General features: G+C 43.6%; 1 protein-coding gene and 2 non-coding genes across 3 annotated transcripts; all 3 read right to left on the reverse strand.

The window, feature by feature from the left end:
- Positions 1 to 12,888: 12,888 nt before the first annotated feature.
- Positions 12,889 to 21,105, reverse strand: LOC139370581 (eukaryotic initiation factor 4A-III). The gene is made up of 12 exons (XM_071110158.1): positions 20,401 to 21,105; positions 19,784 to 19,856; positions 19,489 to 19,555; positions 19,110 to 19,172; positions 18,543 to 18,675; positions 17,612 to 17,692; positions 17,169 to 17,310; positions 16,080 to 16,218; positions 15,125 to 15,240; positions 14,195 to 14,302; positions 13,315 to 13,442; positions 12,889 to 13,097 (listed from the first exon to the last, which is right to left on the reverse strand). Exons 1-12 carry the CDS (start codon positions 20,552 to 20,554, stop codon positions 13,081 to 13,083), a joined length of 1,221 nt encoding a protein of 406 aa, XP_070966259.1. The 5' UTR covers positions 20,555 to 21,105; the 3' UTR covers positions 12,889 to 13,080.
- LOC139371739 (small nucleolar RNA SNORA54) lies at positions 14,492 to 14,625 on the reverse strand. Its single transcript, XR_011627417.1, has one exon. It is a non-coding gene; the product is annotated as a small nucleolar RNA SNORA54 (small nucleolar RNA).
- Positions 16,471 to 16,604, reverse strand: LOC139371740 (small nucleolar RNA SNORA54). The gene has a single exon (XR_011627418.1). It is a non-coding gene; the product is annotated as a small nucleolar RNA SNORA54 (small nucleolar RNA).
- Positions 21,106 to 21,266: the final 161 nt, after the last annotated feature.

The raw sequence follows: 21,266 nt of genomic DNA on the forward strand, positions 1-21,266 counted from the left end.
CCTTTCTTTGCTAAAGGAAATAAAATATAGGTGAAGTAGGCAATTTCCTTTTTTGGCGTCAGACCTGCCTAATTATCATTTGGAACCGTTTTTGTTTTAATAGGCAAAATTACACTTAACATCTGACTCCAGCATGATCTGTTCTTGCAATTGGTAGACATTTTAGATTTAGATATAATTTATCAAGCAGTAGTTTGGGATGTAGTGAACTACTTCTTCAAATTAACTTTAGAAAGTTTTTTTTATGCAATGTTTACCCAGCCATTTGTCTTCACAACACTTGTAATTTTTGTGCTGAAAAACGCCATTGTATCACAACCGTTGTACGCACAGGAGGCTGGTGGGCTATACTATAGAAGGATGGGCTCATTGTAAGGGCTGGCATGCCATTAATGGAACTGCGTCAAATGTGGTTTCATACTATTCCAGCCACTACAATGTGCCCATCCACCTATAGCTCCTCCCACCAGCCTCCACTGGTTGTATGTCATTTGTACAACTTGGCTATACCGGGGCAAGAATATTGGGGAAATTAAATTGTCTTGAATTGTGGCTTCATTGTGTAACGTATAGTGAGGAAATTGATAATCGTCTCTAACTCCTCTAGTTCCACAATGAGACAGGGTGCAGGACAGGCAGCAGACTGTTAGCCACTCTGCCATGTTAGTGGAGTCTGCCACTAGCACAGTCTGTGTAGTCAGCTCAGCTATCCCTATTGAGACTGTCTGTGCCTCAATCTAGGTTGGGCAAAACTAAACATGGCGGTGTTCGCCTTAGCAATCTCACTAGAATAAAGACCTAATCCATTCCTGTCATTATTGAAAGAGATTGTGATATCTCGCATCTCAAAATAGGGCTACTTAATGTTAGATGCCTCACTTCCAAGGCAGTCATAGCCACTGAACTAATCACTGATCATAACCTTGATGTGATTGGCCTGACTGAAACATGGCTCAAGCCTGATGAATTGATTGTGTTAAATGAGGTCTCTCCTGGTTACACGAGTGACCATATCTTGCAAAAGCAGAGGTGTTGCTAACATTTTATAACAAATTATAGCTACTGTTTATGGGCCTCCTGGGCCGTATACAGCGTTCCTGACTGAGTTGTTTGAATTCCTATCGGGATTTGTAGTCATGGCAGATAATCCCATTTTTGGTGACTTCTATATTCCGATGGGGAAGTCCACAGACTTACTCCAAAAGGCTTTCAGAGCCGTCATCGCCTCTGGGTTTGTCCAACATGTCTCCGGACCTACACATTGCCACAGTGATTCCCTGGATTTAGTTGTGTCCTGTGGATCTAAATGTTTTTTCCTAATAATCCTGGACTATCGGACCACCATTTTAATACGTATGCAATCGCAAACAAATCATCTGCTCAGACCCCAACCAAGGATTTATCCAAAGCAGCGCTATAAATTCTCAGACAACCAAAGATTCCTAGATATCCTTCCAGACTCCATCTACCCAAGGATGTCAGATTACAAAAATCGGTTAACCACCTGAGGATCTAAATTGAACCTTGTGTAATACCCTAGATGCAGTCGCACCCCTAAAAACCAACATTTGTCACAAGACATGAGCTCCCTGGTATACAGAAAATACTCGAGCCCGGAATCAAGCTTCCAGAAAATTGGAACGGAAATGATGCCAAACCAAACTGGAAGTCTTCCGACTAGCTTGGAAAGACGGTACCGTGCAATATCGAAGAACCCTCACTGCTGCTCGATCAACCTATTTTTCTAACCTAATTGACAATAAGAACAATCCAAAATGTATTTTTGATACTGTCGCAAAGCTAACAAAAAAGTAGCATAAGTCTGCACAGAACTGCCAGGACCTCTAATTCTCCCTCTCCTCCTAGAGGACCTGAGCCCTAGGACCATGCCTCAGGACTAATTGGCCTGATGACTCCTGGCTGCCCACAGTCCACCTGTTTGTGCTGCAGCTCCAGTTTCAACTGTTCTGCCTGCGGCTATGAAACCCTGGCCTGTTCACAGGGCGTGCTACCTTGTCCTAGACCTGGTGTTTTTGAGTCTCTCTCTCCCGCACTTGCTGTCTTGACCTCTGAATGATCAGCTATGAAAAGCCAACAGAAATGTACGTCTGGCACCCTCTACAACCTCTGTGATTTTTACTTGACCCTGCTGGTCATCTATGAATGTTTGAACATCTTGAAGAACAGTCTGGCCTTAATGGCCATGTACTCTTAATTGCTGTTTGGGGTTTTAGGCTGGGTTTCTGTATAAGCACTTTGTGACATCTGCTGATGTAAAAAGGCCTTTATAAATAAATATATTTGAATTGATTTGTCCAAAAATTCATGCATCATAGTCATTTGGAGAATGTTTGTGTAATCTCAGCTGACACTTCAGTCTTGGATACACAGTTGCTTCCAGATATATTGGCACCCCTTTCTATTTCCCTAAAAAATAAGTTGAAGAAAAAAAAAACTTTTCTCCACACCTTGTTATTGAACTTTCAATAACAAGGTGTTATTAAACTTAAGTTTAGAGTTTTGATTGAGAAAATAAAGACAAATTATTGTCCCTCTGGCACTCATACTTGGTTGCACAGCCTTTGGCCAAGATAACTGTCAACAAATGTTTCTTGGAACCATCAATGAACTTGCTGCAAATTGTACTGGCAATTTTGCCCACTCTTCAGGAGAAAACTGCTCTAATTCTTCAATGTTTGAGGGGTGCTCCACCAACTGCTATTTTCAGCTTTCACCACAGATAATGGATGTGATTTAGGCCTGAACTCTTCACTGGTCCCTCTAGAGCAGTCCAGTGTTTTTTCAACCATTCCAGGTTGCTTTTGATGCTTGTTTGGGATTGTTATCCTTCTGGACAATCCACAACCTTCAAACAGAGTCCGTTTCGGTTTTTTTTTAGCCCAACTCGCTTAACAGCTAGGCTACCTGCTACCTCTAACGTCAATGGTGAATGTTTAATCCAACTCTGCTCACCTTAAACGTATCACTTCAATAGCTACCTTCAGGACTGTCTGGAACCTGAATGATTCCACAACCCTCCTTGGCCTTGGTCAAGTACCTTTTTATCCCACGAGGGGAGTACCCCCTCTCCTGGTGAGGAATAATAAGCCATTTCTATCACCTACCTAGGAAAGTATTCAGATCCCTTCCCATTTCCCACATTTTGTTACCTTACAGCCTTACTCTAAAATTGACTAAACATGTTTCCCCTCATCAATCTATATACAATACCCTATAATGACAAAGCGAAAACAGTTTCTTAGCAAATGTAGCTCATTTATTTACATAAGTATTCAGACCCTTTGCTATGAGACTCAAAATTGACCTCAGGTGCATCATGTTTCCATTGATTATCCTTGGGATGTTTCTAGAACTTGATTGGAGTACACCTCTGGTAAATTGGACATGATTTGGAAAGGCACACCTGTTTATATAAGGTCCCACAGTTGATTGTGCATGTCAGATCAAAGACCAAGCCATGAGGTCGAAGGAATTGTCTGTACAGCTCCGAGACAGGATTGTGTCGAGGCACAGATCTGGGGAAGTGTACCAAAAAATATCTGCAGCATTGAAGGTCACCAAGAACGGAGTGGCCTCCATCATTCTTAAATGGAAGAAGTTTCTTCAAGACTCTTTCTAAAGCTGGCCGCCCAGCCAAACTGGGTAATCGTGGGAGAAGAGCCTTGGTCGAGGTGAATAAGAACCCAATGGTCATTCTAACGATGCTCCAGAGTTCCTTTGTGGAGCTGGTAGGACCTTCCAGAAGGACAACCATTTCTGCAGCACTCCACCAATCAGGCTTTTATGGTAGTGGCCAGACGGAAGCCACTCCTCAGTAAAAGGTACATGACAGCCCGATTGGTGTTTGCCAAAAGGCACCTAAAGGACAGACCATGAGAAAAGCTACCAAAGGTGTTTGTAGGGGAAGCGTCCCAAAGACCCTCCCCATTTATTGATTAAGGGGACCTTAAGACTCATATGCTTGGTACAGGCCTTAATAGCAGGTCTCACTATTATACTGTTGCGATGTGTCTGAACTCTGCCACTATACTTTGCACAATATTAGTCATTGCAGTTACTCTTCTACTTGGCTGGTTACTGTTTGTAATGATTTGTCTGCTGGGCGATGTTCTCAAATAATCGTGAGGTATGCTTTCGCCGTAAAGCATTTTTGAAATCTGACACCGTGGTTGGATTCACAAGAAGTTCATCTTTAAACCTATGTAAAATAGTTGTATCTTTACTGAATTTTTATAATGAGTATTTCTGTATTTGAATTTGGCGCTCTGCAATCTCACTGGATGTTGGCTAGGTGGGACGCTAGCTTCCCACATACCCTAGAGAGGTTATAACAGAACATGGCCAAGATGTTCATATGTTCAAAGATGACCTGCAGGGTCAGACAATAATAATCACAGTGGTTGTAGAGGGTGCAACAGGTCAGCACCTCAGGAGTAAATGTCAGTTGGCTTTTCATTGACAATCATTCAGAGTTAGACAGCAACTACGGTAGAGAGTCAAAACAGCAGGTCCGGGACAAGGTAGCACATCCAGTGAACAGGTCAGGGTTCAATAGCCGCAGACAGAACAGTTGAAACTGGAGCAGCAGCACGGCCAGGTGGACTGGGGACAGCAGGAGTCATCAGGCCAGATAGTCCTGAGGCATGGTCCTAGGGCTCAGGTCCTCTGAGAGAAGAGAGAGAATTAGAGGGAGCATACTTAAATTCACACAGGACACTGGATAAGACAGGATAAATATTACAGATATAACAGACTGACCAAATCCCCCCGACACAAACTATTGCAGGATAAATACTGGAGGCTGAGACAGGAGGTGTCGGGAGACACTGTGGCCCTGTCCGATGATACCACCAGACAGGGCCAAACAGGCAGGATATAACCCCACCTACTTTGCCAAAGCACAGCCCTCTCACCACTAGAGGGATATCTTCAACCATCAACCTACTACTCTGAGACGAGGCCGAGTATAGCCCACGAAGATCTCCCCCACGGCACGAACCCGAGGGGGGCCATTTACCTTGTGACCAACGGATACATATCTGTATTCCCAGTCATATTAAATCCATAGATTAGGGCCTAATCTGTTTATTTCAATTGACTGATTTCCTTATATGAACTGTAGCTCAGTAAAATCTTTGAAATTGTATGTTGCATTTATATTTTTGAAAAAAATCTAGACCAACTCCATAGCAATACATATTTTTATTTAGACTATTGTCAATATGCTAAGGAATGACATTATAGAATTTTGAGGATATTATTTGATTTGTAGAAATTTGTCACAACCCAAATATTAGCCACCTCAAGTAAGCCAAAGGTGTGCAACATCCTAAATTGTCAGAAAACCTGAAAACGTTGGTGGAAAATGTTGTTTTATTAAGACAGTACAAATTTAGTTAAGGAGGGAAATGATGCCTTTGCAGACTGAAAGTGATGATGCTTTATGTACGAGCTGGTCCATGGGGGACACGAGTGTATTACCGGCTGGACACATCAAACCTAGATGATAATGCAGATCTAGCGCCCACTATCGGCTGCCTAGGCTATCACGTAAGATTGAGGACTTTGTCAAAATGTAGACGTCATTTCCATATCCCTCAAATTGCTCATAATATAAATTGATGTAGGGAATGTGGCACTCAAATTATTCACCCCACCAAAATTGTTCTCCAAATGAAACTCATCAATCCTACCCAAAAGGTCAAATTCATATAGGCTACTTTACTCGCATAAAAAGGTTGAATGGAAACCTGGTTAACATCAAGCCATTTTGAGGATGCTAAAATTATATTTTGGATGAACATATGCACCTGCCTACAGGAGACTTTTGAAGTAGCCTAATCAGATAAAAAAAAATGTGACTGGTTGTGTTTATGCCACATATAAAAGGTAATAAATACATTGTACTTTTTCAATCCTAAATATTTTGGCTATATTGAAGGTTTTCGGTGCGCGAGGAATAGCCGCTAGGATTGGAGAGGAGGCAGACCTGTGTTAAGCTTTTCTTGAATAACTGGGCCTGCCGGGAGCACAACTCAGCATTCTTTGTCCTCCAAACACGACGAGTTGAGTTTTTACCAAAAAGTTCAATTTTGGTTTCATCTGACCATATGACATTCTCCCAATCTTCTTCAGGATCATCCAAATGCTCTCTAGCAAACTTCAAGACGGGCCTGGACACTGGCTTAAGCAGGGGGACACGTCTGGCACTGCAGGATTTGAGTCCCTGGCGGCGTAGTGTGTTACTGATGGTAGGCTTTGTTACTTTGGTCCCAGCTCTCTGCAGGTCATTCACTAGGTCCCCCCGTGTGGTTCTGGGATTTTTGCTCACCGTTCTTGTGATCATTTTGACCTCACGGGGTGAGATCTTGCGTGGAGCCCCAGATCGAGAGAGATTATCAGTGGTCTTGTATGTCTTCCATTTCCTCATAATTGCTCCCACAGTTGATTTCATCAAACCAAGCTGCTTACCTATTGCAGATTCAGTCTTCCCAGCCTGGTGCAGGTCTACAATTTTGTTTCTGGTGTCCTTTGACAGCTCTTTGGTCTTGGCCATAGTGGAGTTTGGAGTGTGACTGTTTGAGGTTGTGGACAGGTGTCTTTTATACTGATAACAAGTTCAAACAGGTGCCATTAATACAGGTAACGAGTGGAGGACAGAGGAGCCTCTTAAAGAAGTTACAGGTCTGTGAGAGCCAGAAATCTTGCTTGTTTGTAGGTGACCAAATACTTATTTTCCACCATAATTTGCAAATAAATTCATTAAAAATCCTACAATGTGATTTTCTGGATTTTTTTTTCACATTTTGTCTGTCATAGTTGAAGTGTACCTATGATGAAAATTACAGGCTTCTCATCTTTTTAAGTGGGAGAACTTGCACAATTGGTGACTGACTAAATACTTTTTTGCCCCACTGTATCTCCCTCACTAACTTTAAGCATCAGCTATCTGAGCAGCTTACCGATCACTGTTCCTGTTCCCAAGAAAGCTAAGGTAACTGAGCTAAACGACTACTGCCCCGTAGCACTCACTTCCGTCATCATGAAGTGCTTTGAGAGACTAGTCAAGGACCATATCACCTCCACCCTACCTGACACCCTAGACCCATTCCAATTTGCTTACCGCCCAAATAGGTCCACAGACGATGCAATCTCAACCACACTGCACACTGCCCTAACCCATCTGGACAAGAGGAATACCTATGTGAGAATGCTGTTCATTGACTACAGCTCGGCATTTAACACCATAGTGCCCTCCAAGCTCGTCATCAAGCTCGAGACCCTGGGTCTCGACCCCGCCCTGTGCAACTGGGTACTAGACTTCCTGACGGGCCACCCCCAGGTTGTGAGGGTAGGCAACAACATCTCCACCCCGCTGATCCTCAACACTGGGCCCCCACAAGGGTACGTTCTGAGCCCTCTCCTGTACTCCCTGTTCACCCACGACTGCGTGGCCACGCACGCCTCCAACTCAATCATCAAGTTTGCGGACGACACAACAGTGGTAGGCTTGATTACCAACAACGACAAGACGGCCTACAGGGAGGAGGTGAGGGCCCTCGGAGTGTGGTGTCAGGAAAATAACCTCACACTCAACGTCAACAAAACTAAGGAGATGATTGTGGACTTCAGGAAACAGCAGATGGAACACCCCCCTATCCACATCGATGGAACAGTAGTGTAGAGGGTAGTAAGTTTTAAGTTCCTCAGCGTACACATCACAGACAAACTGAATTGGTCCACCCACACAGACAGCATCGTGAAGAAAGCGCAGCAGCGCCTCTTCAACCTCAGGAGGCTGAAGAAATTCGTCTTGTCACCAAAAGCACTCACAAACTTCTACAGATGCACAATCGAGAGCATCCTGTCGGGCTGTATCACCGCCTGGTACGGCAACTGCTCCGCCCTCAACCGTAAGGCTCTCCAGAGGGTAGTGAGGTCTGCACAACGCATCACCGGGGGCAAACTACCTGCCCTCCAGGACACCTACACCACCCAATGTCACAGGAAGGCCATAAAGATCATCAAGGACATCAACCACCCAAGCCACTGCCTGTTCACCCCGCTATCATCCAGAAGGCGAGGTCAGTACAGGTGCATCAAAGCTGGGACCGAGAGACTGAAAAACAGCTTCTATCTCAAGGCCATCAGACTGTTAAACATCCACCACTAACATTGAGTGGCTGCTGCCAACACACTGACTCAACTCCAGCCACTTTAATAATGGGAATTGATGGGAAATGATGTAAAATATATCACTAGCCACTTTAAACAATGCTACCTAATATAATGTTTACATACCCTACATTGTTCATCTCATATGCATACGTATATACTGTACTCTATATCATCTACTGCATCTTTATGTAATACATGTATCACTAGCCACTTTAAACTATGCTACCTAATATAATGTTCCCTACATTACTCATCTCATATGTATGTGTATATACTGTACTCTATATCATCGACTGTATCCTTATGTAATACATGTATCACTAGCCACTTAAACTATGCCACTTTGTTTACATACTCATCTCATATGTATATACTGTACTCAATACCATCTACTGTATCTTGCCTATGCCGCTCTGTACCATCACTCATTCATATATCTTTATGTACATATTCTTTATCCCCTTACACTTGTAGTAGTTTTGGAATTGTTAGCTAGATTACTTGTTGGTTATTACTGCATTGTCGGAACTAGAAGCACAAGCATTTCGCTACACTCACATTAACATCTGCTAACCATGTGTATGTGACAAATAAAATGTGATTTGATTTGATTTGCAGCTGTACAAGGAAATTAAGTTCACCAAAGTAGTCAAACCTGGCTATCATCTGAACATTGATATTGTCCAGTATGTTATAGTAAATTCGCACCCTCTCTACTCTGACTGTTTACATTTCTGCTCAAATCGCTCATATAAACAATTAAAGCTTTCATCGTGTCGCTGATACAGGTACGGCAGAAATCCTTATCCATCACTTTGTTCTGCAAAAGACGGAAGAGCGCACCAGTTTCATTGAAAATTCCATCATAGGCCATGAGCAAAAAGCAAACATGGTGGCGGCCTCTAAATGGGTTGCTAACTTAATTTTTTCAGCAAAGGCATGTAATAGTTCAACATAGTTGTCCCTGGGCCTGTTTGGTGAGCTGGCACTCATCGCTGCCACGAAATGCCAACTCCCGTTTACCTAGGGAGGCTACCCAAGGTATCATGTAGCCTTAATTACCTAGATTTCTCAAAATCGCATGGTTCTCTTTTACCAGGGCAGGCTCCAGGGATATGCAATCGCTTAGGGTCCCCGGCCACTAAGATCTATCCGTGAGCTGCCAAATGTCTTAAAAGCCATCTGTCTTTGGATGTGAGACACAGATTTCTCATGCTTGTTGAGTACTATAGGCAAGATGTTCAAGTCAAGATGTTCAAGATGTTCAAGCAGTAACCGACTCTTGTTCACACGCTGTCACTTGTGGAGAATAGCAGGCAGGGGAAGCAGTAGTCTACTGCTAGCAGTGCAGCCTCAGAGACGGTCTTTCCGTTGAAATTGAAATGATCATGTTTTCTGTCCCTTCCTTTGATGTAGGTCCGTCCCTAATCTAAATAACTACTTAAGTCGTTTTTGGGGTGTCTGTACTTTACTATTTATATTTCTTACAACGTTTACTTAACTACATTCCTAAAGTAAATCATGTATTTTTTCATAGATTTTCCCTGACACCCACAAGTACTCGTTACTTTTTGATTGCTTAGCAGGACAGGAAAATGGTCCAATTCACACACTTAGAGAACATCCCTGCCTACTGCCTCTGATCTGGCTGACTCACTAAACACAAATGCTTAGTTTGTAAATGATGTCTGCATGTTGTAATGTGCCCCTGGCTTAATATAAGCAATTTGAAATGATTTATACTTTTGATACTTGAGTATATTTAAAACTAAATACTTAGGCTTTTACTCAAGTAGTATTTCCTGGGTGACTTTTACTTGAGTCATTTTCTATTAAGGTACCAAGCATGAAAATGTGATGCTTTTCCCACCACTGCCTCAACTAAGGTGTTGGTTTTCCATCCCTTACACTAGAAAATCCAACTTTGAAAATGGTTTCAGATACAATATCTTACCCATCTTTATCAGCTTATCAGTAAGCAGTAAAACGAACGTGACATCCATAGGCAGGAGTGAGCCACATAACTAAAAAAAAAATGAAGACAGTTGAAGCTCATTTACATCATTTTTATACAATTTAAAATCTCAAATGCTATTTGGAGAACAGAATTTAAAATAATATGTACCCAGCCATTATCATATTGACTGCTGTAGCTTCATTCACCTCAGTCGATCTACAAACAGCCTATTAGCAATACAATTAGCCGCTACACAAGGGATCTGTAAGCAGAAAATGTTTTGCAGTTTAAAAAGCTAATTTCCTGCAATTCTACATATTTTGCCTTGACTAATATATCTGAGGTAGAGTGATTAACAGAATCAGTGGGGGCCCCCGGAGGTCAGGGGCCCTGGACATGAGCATAGACGCGGAAAATAAGGGATATCCTTGTCTCATGGCGCACTAGCGACTCCTGTGGCGGGCCGGGCGTAGTGCACGCTGACCAGGTCGCTAGGTGTACGGTGTTTCCTCCGACACATTGGTGCGGCTGGCTTCTGGGTTGGATGAGAGCTGTGTTAAGAAGCAGTGCGTCTTGGTTGGGTTGTGTTTCGGAGGCTCTCGAACTTCGCCTCTCCCGAGTCTGTACGGGAGTTGCAGCAATGAGACTAACAATTGGATACCACTAAATTGGGGAGAAAAAGGAGGTAAAAGTATAAATAAAAATCCAAATAACTTCACAGATCTTCATTGTAAAGGTTTTAAACACAGTTTCCCATGCTTGTTCAATGAACAATTGGAACGGTCGTTAAGACACTAACAGCTTACAGACGGTAGGCAATTAAGGTCACGGTTATGAAAACTTAAGACACTAAAAAGGCTACTGACTCTGAAAAACACCAAGGGTCCCTGCTTATCTGCGTGAATGTGGCTTAAGCATGCTGCAAGGAGGCATGAGGAAATAAATTGCAATGTCCATACTGTGAGACGCCTAAGACAGCGCTACAGGACGGACAGCCGATCGTCCTCGCAGTGGCAGGCCACGTGTGACAACACCTGCACAGGATCAGTACATCCGAACATCACACCTGCGGGACAGGTACAGGATGGAAACAACTGCCCGAGTTACACCAAGAACGCACAATCCCTCAATCAGTGCTCAGACTGTCCGCAATAGGCTGGACAAGGCTTGTAGGCCTGTTGTAAGGCAGGTCCTCACCAGACATCACCGGCAACAACGTCGCCTTTGGGCACAAACCCACCGTCGCTGGACCAGACAGGACTGGCAAAAAGTGCTCTTCACTGACGGACGAGTCACGGTTTTGTCTCACCAGGGGTGATGGTCGGATTTGCGTTTATCGTCGAAGGAATGAGCGTTACACCGAGGCCTGTACTCTGGAGCGGGATCAATTTGGAGGTGAAGGGTCCGTCATGGTCTGGGGCGGTATGTCACAGCATCATCGGACTGAGCTTGTTGCCATTGCAGGCAATCTCAAACTGTGCGTTACAGGGAAGACATCCTTCTTCCTGCAGGCTCATCCTGACGTGACCCTCCAGCATGACAATGCCACCAGCCAAACTGCTCGTTTTGTGCATGATTTCCTGCAAGACAGGTATGTCAGTGTTCTGCCATGGCCAGCGAAGAGCCCGGATCTTAAACCAATTGAGCACATCTGGGACATTCCCCCCAGAAATGTCTGGGAACTTGCAGGTGCCTTGGTGGAAGAGTGGGGTAACATCTCACAGCAAGAACTGTCAAATTTGGTGCAGTCCATGAGGAGATGCACTGCAGTACTTAATGCAGCTGCTGGCCAAAGGCCAGGGACACATTATTCCATTTGTTAGTCACATGTGTGTGGAACTTGTTCAGTTTGTCTCTCAATTGTTGAATCTTATGTTCATACAAATATTTACACGTTAAGTTTGCTGAAAATTAACGCAGTTGACAGTGAGGACGTTTCTTTTTTTTAATGAGTTTAGTTTCCTACATTGCATTTTGGCCCAAAACCTAACTTTTGGTGAATTTTCCTGTTCCGCAAGTATTTGGTCACTACTGAGGTGACACACTGAAATGAGAGTCCAGAGACAAAATCTGTTAAGAACCACTGCCCTATACATTCTTCAACTTTTCATGCATATTTTCCAGTATCTACTACAACAGTACTAGACTCAGCTTTACCAACTCCCATCACCCCAGTCACAGCCACCTCCACATCACATGCACCCCCATTAATCATCATCAATGACATTATCAAACAACGGATCTGGTAAATAAACTCAAAAATATGAAACCATGGCCATATTTCAATCCAAGAGGCACTTTAGAGCAGCGCATTGGACAGTCAATTAAGCATTAACAGGTAATCAACGCTTGATCTGACATTCGCAGGGATCCGAATCACTGCAAACGCCTGGGAAATTGCATTTAAATTACACCTTTGTCAGCTGTCCAACGCACTGCTCTATAACGCATATTGGATTGAATCCTGGCATGACTGACAGTTGCAGCTGGAGGCCTATGGAAGTCTAAAAGAAGGTGTGATTGTAAAGTAATTTAACTTATAAATATATCTCATGGTCTTAGTTCATCCATCATACCCCAGACAATGGAATTGAAAAATTTGCTTACATTTCTCCAGCCCAATCCCTCAACTGTTTATCAAAACAAAATGGTTGGGTTGCCCATTTTGTTAGTTTCAAATCCCAGATTGCCCCTTTAAAAAAACAGGGAAAAGAAATCAACTGGCATTCAAATGGGAAACAAAATGTTCTTTATTTACAAAACAACTGGAAGGTTGCAGTAGGCATTTCCCTAAGAATACAATAGTAAAGGTTGTTCCAAAACTACTATTAAAAACAAAACAAATGAGACAAGAATTCCAACAGTAAATAAAAAGGGGTCCAAAGTGTAATCAAAGCGGTCTCTCCACTTCCGTCACCACCGCCTTAGATCAGGTCAGCCACTGAGGAGAAAATATTTTATGTTAATGACAGCCATCTAATGTCAATGCCCATTTTGTAAAAGAACCCCAGGTCTTTATGGCCCTAAATCTGTAAACCCAGTATATGGTTGAAACAAAAATGCACATTTAGTTCCTTGAACAACCAAAACATCAATACTAAACATATCAACATTGTCAATTAAATATTCAGGCAGAAGATTAACAAATGCTAATTTACCATTCATTGGCATTTCATCGATCTGGGTGGAATAGTACTGCTCAATGTCACGGAGAATACGGATGTCGTCGTTCTTCACAAAGTTGATGGCCACACCCTTGCGGCCATAACGACCCGATCGGCCAATCCTATGAAGAGAGGAGAGGTTGAAGGACAAAAACGGCAGTAAATGTTTGCCCTGACAAGCCGATTTTTGCTTGATCCGGCTATGCGGGCCAGAAGCTTCTGGAAAGAGATTGGGGAGGTAGAGGATAGATGCGGTAAAGAGGTCAATGGAATGCAGACCATGGTGGAGAGAAGGACGCTGGATTGGCCTATATTCAACAAATCTGATCTAAGTGGATGTGTCAAATCTGATGTATTTTAACAGGATCACAGCGTGGTTATTAAAATCCAATTTGGATATATTTGGCTGTTTTCGCACGGACTCCAAACATCTGAAGAGGTAAGGTTAGCTGGAAAGCCGCAATTAGCTGGATGGCTTTGAATCACTACAAGTGGTGCCCTGGAGACCAATTTATTGCATGAGTATGACAGCTCGCCGAAGCGCAAGAAGTATGAATGCTCTGACTTCTGCAGAATCTGCTTCGCTGTAACCACCGCAGATGTCGGATTGACCCCAATTAAAAAATAAATACAAAAATTGGCTTTTAGTGTCCTGAGAGAGTGAACAGAGAAACAGCACAAAACGTACTGGAACTCTGCTACTCTCTGGGCTTTACTGTGGCACTGGAATGGAACCCACAGCTCACCGAGGACTGAGCCAGGTTACGAACAGTGCAAAAGGATGATTTCCCCCGACTTCACGGTTGTCCGAATAGCCACATTGCATACTTAATATCGCTTAGTTTCTATAGTTGTTCTGGGCAGCCAGACGTACCTGTGGATGTACAGCTCTCTGTTGTTGGGCAGGTCGTAGTTGATGATGAGGGACACCTGGGGCACATCCAGACCTCGGGCCCACACATCAGTTGAGATAAGCACTCGGCTATTGGGGATGGGGGGGGGGGGGGGGGGGAGAAGAGGAGAGATCCATGTTAGGACAAACCAAGGTCGTATTCACTTGGAACCGAACGGGCTCAAACAAGGAAAGACTATCTGAACTTTGCAAAACGTTTTACACCAATTAAAAAAGACCCAAGTCAACCCCTGGGAGATTTAAAAGAACAATGCGTAGACTTGTTCCCAGAGAGTGAACAGAGAAACGGCACAAGACGTACCGGACCCCTGCCACCCTCTGGGCTTTACTGTGGCACTGGAATGGAACCCACAGCTCACACTGAGGACTGAGCCAGGTTACGAACAGTGCAATGAAGAACGTCCGTTTAAGTGTTTAGTCCACTAGTACGCTTTATCTAGTGTGGGAAACTGTCCAGTATTGTATAGGAAAGACCACATTCTATATCGGGTGGACCAGAAAGAATCCACACGATACAGTACATTGTCATGTAATAGGATCTAGGATCTTTCTCCCACTAAGAGACTCAACCAACTGTCCAAACAACTAAGCTAAACTAAGCTGTCTCTGGCATCATAAGATGGACACGACTCTAGATTACACAGCTACATGTGCAAATTGTTGGTGATTGCACCTTTTATAAACAGTTTTTAAAAATGAGTATAAGACCAGCTTCTACTTTATCATAGAAGTATGACACAGTAACTACTGACACGGGAGCACATTCACTATTGATCAATATGGACCCAGTGGTCATACACACAAAATCGAAAAAACAGAAACACTCAAATCTTATTGAATAGCCTTCAAAGATTCATTGGGCTGCTAAAAACACACTTTCATCATTATTACCTGGCACCGGACCGGAACTCTTTCATGATGGACTCCCTCTCCTTCTGGGGCATGTCTCCATGCATGGAGGAAACGGTGAAGTTGGCCTCCCTCATCTTCTCAGTCAGCCAGTCAACCTATCGCACGCAGAGCGAGGACAGATAAGAGGCTCAGGCCAAACTCATGACAATGCATTTTATGGATCATGCTAAAAAATTATCCCTGAAATGTACAATGTAGGGAATCGGGTGCCGTTTAGGACTTGTCTTGTTCCAAGAGAGTGAACAGAGAAACGGCACAAGACATACCGGACCCCTGCCACCCCCTGGGCTTTACTGTGGCACTGGAATGGAACCCAGAGCTCACACTGAGGACTGAGGCAGGTTACGAACAGTGCAAAGGAAGATTTTCTTGACATTCATCGGTGTGATCAACGAGAGGTTGTCAAACTAACAATGTCAAAGCATGTTGGCCCCCGGGGAGACGGAAGCGCTGAGACCTCTTCTTTCAGTTTAATTTCATAAAAATCGATTTTTAAAAATCATAATTACAATGGTGGGCATTTGAAAGAATGTATTTTGTTATGAAACAACTGAAAAACTAAACGTAACATATCTTCACTGCGCTTGACATATTCCACAAACAAACATCTTCGTGTTGGGACATTGACAGTGCTTACAAATGACCTGCTAAATAGTTGCATAACAAAAAACGTCAAGTACACATTACTGATCGAATACAAACCTTCAATGGCGTACTCCTGACCACCCATATTTCTTACCATTACATATAGGCAAAGGGAGAAAAACATACAATAACTATCAACAGCTGCCAACAACCCAAGTAGTTTTTCCTGGGCACAGATCTAGGGTCAGCTTCCCCTCCCCTAATCCTAACCTCAACTATTATTGGGGGAAATGCAAAACTAACCGAAAATCAGCGTTTAGGGGCAACTAGGTTTAAGTTGTGTACAGACCTTCCGCTTGGTGTTGCAGAAGATGACAGCCTGCGTGATGGTGAGGGTGTCATACAGGTCACACAGGGTGTCAAACTTCCACTCCTCCCTCTCTACTGCCACGAAGAACTGCTTGATGCCCTCCAGAGTCAACTCATCACTGGGAGAGGGAAAGGGAAGAGGGGTTAACTAGGTATTGGACTTCTTCTGCTGCTAGAGGAACACATATAAAAAGGCTTTTTCCAGTGAGTGCAGGTCTTCCTATTCCAGTTAACTCTGTTCTTCCCATAGAAATATTTTCTAGGCAGGGTGTAAAGGCCCCAAAAAGAACATACCTTTATTAAAAAAATATAAATTTAAAAAAATTAAAAAGGAGAGCAGCATGTAGTTTGCCATGACAGGGGGTTTTGGTTCATGTTCCCAGAGCGTGAACAGAGAAACGGTACAAGACGTACTGGACCCCTGCCACCCTCTGGGCTTTACTGTGGCACTGGAATGGAACCCACAGCTCACACCGAGGACTGAGCCAGGTTACGAACAGTGCCAAAAAGAAAGATTTCCTTGACTCACCTATATAATAGCCAGAAATACTTATATATAAAATAGAATATTTCGTCCTTCTCTTCTGAAAGGTCCCACAGGAAAGGTGGAGGGCCTTTATCGATTTAAGCATGGTTGATTCTCTGATGACTATATGAGGGTTTGTATTCAGACTAAGTATATGTATTCAGACTAAGTATATGTATTCAGACTAAGCTGGTCCCAAATCCCTCCCTCGCCCCTAATCCCTGGATGATTGCAGATGTGTAGGGTCTGGATTACATATAAGCAGTTCAGTGGTGGAGCATCCACTATATTGCTTCCACCTTACAGACCTGCAGAAGGGTTAGGGCTAGGGGGTAGAGAGCAATTTAGGACCGGCTGATTTACCCCCCCCGCCGTATACATTACACAATGCTGCCCTCTAGAATACACAACTTGAACAAGTCTAACTCCAGGAACAAGGTAGCATGGTCATCATTCTCAAAACAGCGATCAGGCTGGTTCCACTAGGCTAGAAACCCGGGGTGGTACTTCCTAATATATACAGCAGAGTAACACTTGACTCACCGTTTGACCAGGATGCGGATGGGGTCGGTCATGAACTTGTTGGTCATCTCCAGGATCTCGTGGGGCAGGGTGGCGCTGATCAGACACACCTGGGTGGCGGGGGGCAGGTACCGGTACACGTCGTAGATCTGCTCTTTGAAACCTGACGGGCGGTTAAGGGAAAGCTATTCAGTACCCCCTTCATATTACACTAGACTTCCAGGGAAAAGTCACGCAGACCGTCAAAACGACTTTCCTGCGCAAAAGTGTCTGAGCCCAAGTGTCCCTGCCTGCCGTGGAATGCAGACAGGTAGGGATAGTAGAAACTGAACAGGCTGCACTGTAACTTACCCTGCTTTACCATGAGACCGCGTTGTTGTTGTTTAGGAGAGAGCAGAAACACAAACAACTGGCAGACGTCTTTTGCGTCGTCTCAGTAATGCACAATAGCGTGCCTGGCTTACCCTTGTTGAGCATTTCGTCTGCTTCGTCCAGCACCAGCATCTTGATGGCACGCGTCCTCAAACTCCTCCTGCGGATCATATCTAAAGAACAGAGGGAGAGCAGTGCCTGCATTAGTAAGCCCGCTGTGGGAAAATGGAGGCTACTCAACTCATACACGACCCTTGCGGTGTGTCTACAGTGAGCCTAATTCATGATTGTCTACTCATGCATATTTTCTAGTTACCTTCCTTTGAAATTAAATGTTTTGGTATCAGGTAAATCGTGAAAAATGTGAGATTGGGAGACTGTAGTGGGACTTTAAGTCATTGATTTACCATCCTTCTTTCCCCTGTGTGTTACGGGGGGGGTTCATGTTCCCAGAGCGTGAACAGAGAAACGGTACAAGACGTACTGGACCCCTGCCACTCTCTGGGCTTTACTGTGGCACTGGAATGGAACCCACAGCTCACACTGAGGACTGAGCCCGGTTACGAACAGGGCAAAAATGATTATTTTCTTTACTTTTGGGGCGGCAGTGGTTAGAGCTTTAGGCCAGTAACCCGAAAGGTTGCGGGATCAAATTCTCGAGCTGACAAGGTAAAAATATGTCGTTCCATCTCTGAACAAGGCAGTTAACCCACTGGTCCCCGGTATGGCGTCATTGTAAATAAGAATTTGTTCTTAACTGACTTGCCCTGTTAAATAAAAATATATACTGTTGTCCTGAGTATGCAGAGTAGCCTCATTACATAAGGTACAAACAGTTTCAAGGAAGGCAGATCCAGACTGAACCCACGAAGTGAAACAATGTTGAAACAGCGAAATTCAGTTTTGATCCTGTGACAGAATTCTGAGATATTAAATGTCTAGTCTGCTTAGCTGGGCAGACACAGACGTTCATACCTGTGGATAAGAGATAGATACTAGAAGGTTAGGGTCCAGGGAACTCACCAAACACTCTCCCAGGGGTCCCTGCTACTACGTGCTGGCCATAGTCCAGTTTGCGGATGTCCTCACCCACGTTTGTCCCGCCGATGCAGGAATGACACTGGACGTTCATGTAGTCACCGAGGGCCAGGAGCACCTGGGGGGGGGGGGGGTTAACATCTGAATATTAGGAGATAATGGCTGTGTCCCAATTTTCTACCAGTGTTGCACATTCCCAGTCATGGATTTAACAATGGTGGAAACTCCCTCCAGCCAAGGCTTTCACCAATCCAATCCTTTGCCAGTGTTCTGATCTGGGCAGCATTCAGTCGGCATAGAACAGGAAAAAACGTTTTGAAACTGAGGAAAACCGGGAGGTACTATCTGAACATATCAAATAAACACTTGTTCCCATTGCACAGCGTTTAAGTATTTGCTACAGTGTTACCAAATGAACAGGACCCGAACCTGCCCAATAGAAACACTGTTTTCATACATTTTGCTACTGTGTGCCCTACTGAACACAACCCTCATCTTCCAAAGCAGTTTTTCCCCAGTACATCAGAAGATACTTGATATTCAGTCACATACCTTCTGTATCTGTCCAGCCAACTCTCTGGTGGGAGCCAGGATCAGTGCTTGGGTTTCACGCACCTGTTACAAAAACAAAAAAGAATCACATTTTGTTCACGCTGTCCAAACTCCACATATTCAGAGTGCGAGAAAATTTCACAACACAAATTGTTGTTGGATGATCCAAAACTGCTATGTGATGGTAACGGCACATCAGTACCTACAACAGGGCTTGTGTTCGTGTAGCCTCTCAGAGTAAGAGTTCTGATCTAGGAGCTCATCCTACATGTTCATATAAAATGATTCATTATCATCTAAAAGGAAAACCGGATACTAGATCAGCACTCCTACTCTGAGACTCCCTAGTGTGCACATACCAACAACCTTACTCAAATACCTGAATGTCAAGACACTGCAGCACTGATACGCAAAACGTGGCAGTCTTTCCTGTTCCTGACTGAGACCTAAAAGAAAGAAAGAAGGAAGGAAGAGTGTTGCAGAACAGAGAAAGATGGTATTCAACAGCCACTATAAAACATTTGAACAAGGGCCCAAAAGACAAAATGTTTCGCAACAGAATCCGACTAATGAATACACCCCTGGTGAATAGCCAAAGTTCCAAACATTTAACTATATCTTTAGTCTGTAGCTCTGGAGGTAATGGTTCTCTAGCATAAACAGTCACGACTTACTGTGCAATGACATCTCTACCCTTGATGATCTGTTTAATTGCTCTTTGTTGGATTGCGGAAGGCTTCTCGAAACCTAAGAATAAGAAATAAAAGGTGGTTAATTATGTCGGCCCATGACACTTTAGTGAAATATTTCAATAAACATTGCATACTATTCATGTTATCATTTGAGCAACTGGAAAATATAGCTGGTAGTACTGAATATTTTTCCTGTTGCGCAGACAGTGTCAAAGTGTTTTAGCACTGGCTAGATCAGATGGCGCTACAAGAAATGCTCACACACAAAAATATTAAATCAACAAGTGAGGAAAATGCAACATGTACTAAATCTTAAATGGGGTGGAGTATTCCAGTTAGCTAATATCAGCTAACGTTAGCGAGTTAGCTCGGTTTAACGAAGCTAATTAACTAGCTAACGTTGGCAGGGTAGTTGGCTAACTAAAGAAAGACAAATACAACATTCTGGCTTTTTTTTTCTTTTTCTCATTACAATACTCGCAGTATGTGTTTGTTCTGGGTGTGCAACTGAGTCATGAAGCACAGAAAATGTGTCCAAATAACTTACTTAGGTAGTTGCCTACATGGGCCCACTGTACCAAACAAAACCCCGGACCTACCGTATGCGTAGATCCCACGGAGGAGATCCTCTCGTAGGCCCATTGTGTCGAAGGTAGGCGTAACATCGACCTCCTCGCTGGTCTCAAACTCGATCTTGGTCATGTCTTCCTCCTTCAATAGACGCCTCGTGCGTGGTACGGTGGCTACTTCCATGGCTTTTGTGAGCGTTTTCACAAAATAAGAAGGAAATCGACAACTTCACCAACTCGAGTTCTGCTGCGGGAAGTAGAAAAAAGACCGCCGCATGCGTCGCTTTAGTGACGCCGAAAGCAAGAGACAATAATTTGCATGACGAGAAAAGGTGTACCAAAGATTTTTTTAGAAATAAATCAAGATAGACCACAACGTGTCGTTTCCAATGGAAACAAATGAGTCAGAGTGAGCAGAACAAACAAGGAGGTGGGCAGAGCCAAGCTCCCGCTAGCGATATCCTATAGGCGTTCTAGTATGTATCTGCATATTTCCGTTACGGAAGGCCTACTCTGTGAATTGCCCGTGTGCAATAACTCAATTCTACTCTGTGCTCCTTCTAAACAGCGCGATTTTTAAAAACGTTTTGAAAAGGGTACAGTCTACAAAACTTAGTCCATCCTGTTCATAACATATTCTAGTTTGCGAACAGAAAACTATATTGAGATCGAATGTTTTATCGATGAGAAAATGTGCAGAATTTCAGACAAACTATAGCCCCTCCCATATTGAGTGGAGATGCCAACCGGATGCTTCACATTTATACATCCAGTGAAATATCTGTCTCATTGTTCTATGCAGAAATCGCTCCGCCATTTCCTGGTTGCTAACTATGAATATATGCCGCGTTCACGTACTAGTCGAGACAAGAAAACTTGAAACATTTTTGAGCTGG

Source organism: Oncorhynchus clarkii, chromosome 17 (genome assembly GCF_045791955.1).
Source record: "Oncorhynchus clarkii lewisi isolate Uvic-CL-2024 chromosome 17, UVic_Ocla_1.0, whole genome shotgun sequence".
Lineage (NCBI taxonomy): Eukaryota > Metazoa > Chordata > Actinopteri > Salmoniformes > Salmonidae > Oncorhynchus > Oncorhynchus clarkii.

Bases quoted from the DNA above. Each gene is read 5' to 3' on its own strand.
- LOC139370581 (XM_071110158.1), bottom strand. From the start codon at position 20,554: ATGGAAGTAGCCACCGTACCACGCACGAGGCGTCTATTGAAGGAGGAA. The intron at 15,241-16,079 runs GTCTGTACACAA...TGCGTGCGATAG, and splicing joins TCTGCAACACCAAGCGGAAG to GTTGACTGGCTGACTGAGAA. The intron at 14,303-15,124 runs GTAATAATGATG...CATCCCCAATAG, and splicing joins GAGTTCCGGTCCGGTGCCAG to CCGAGTGCTTATCTCAACTG.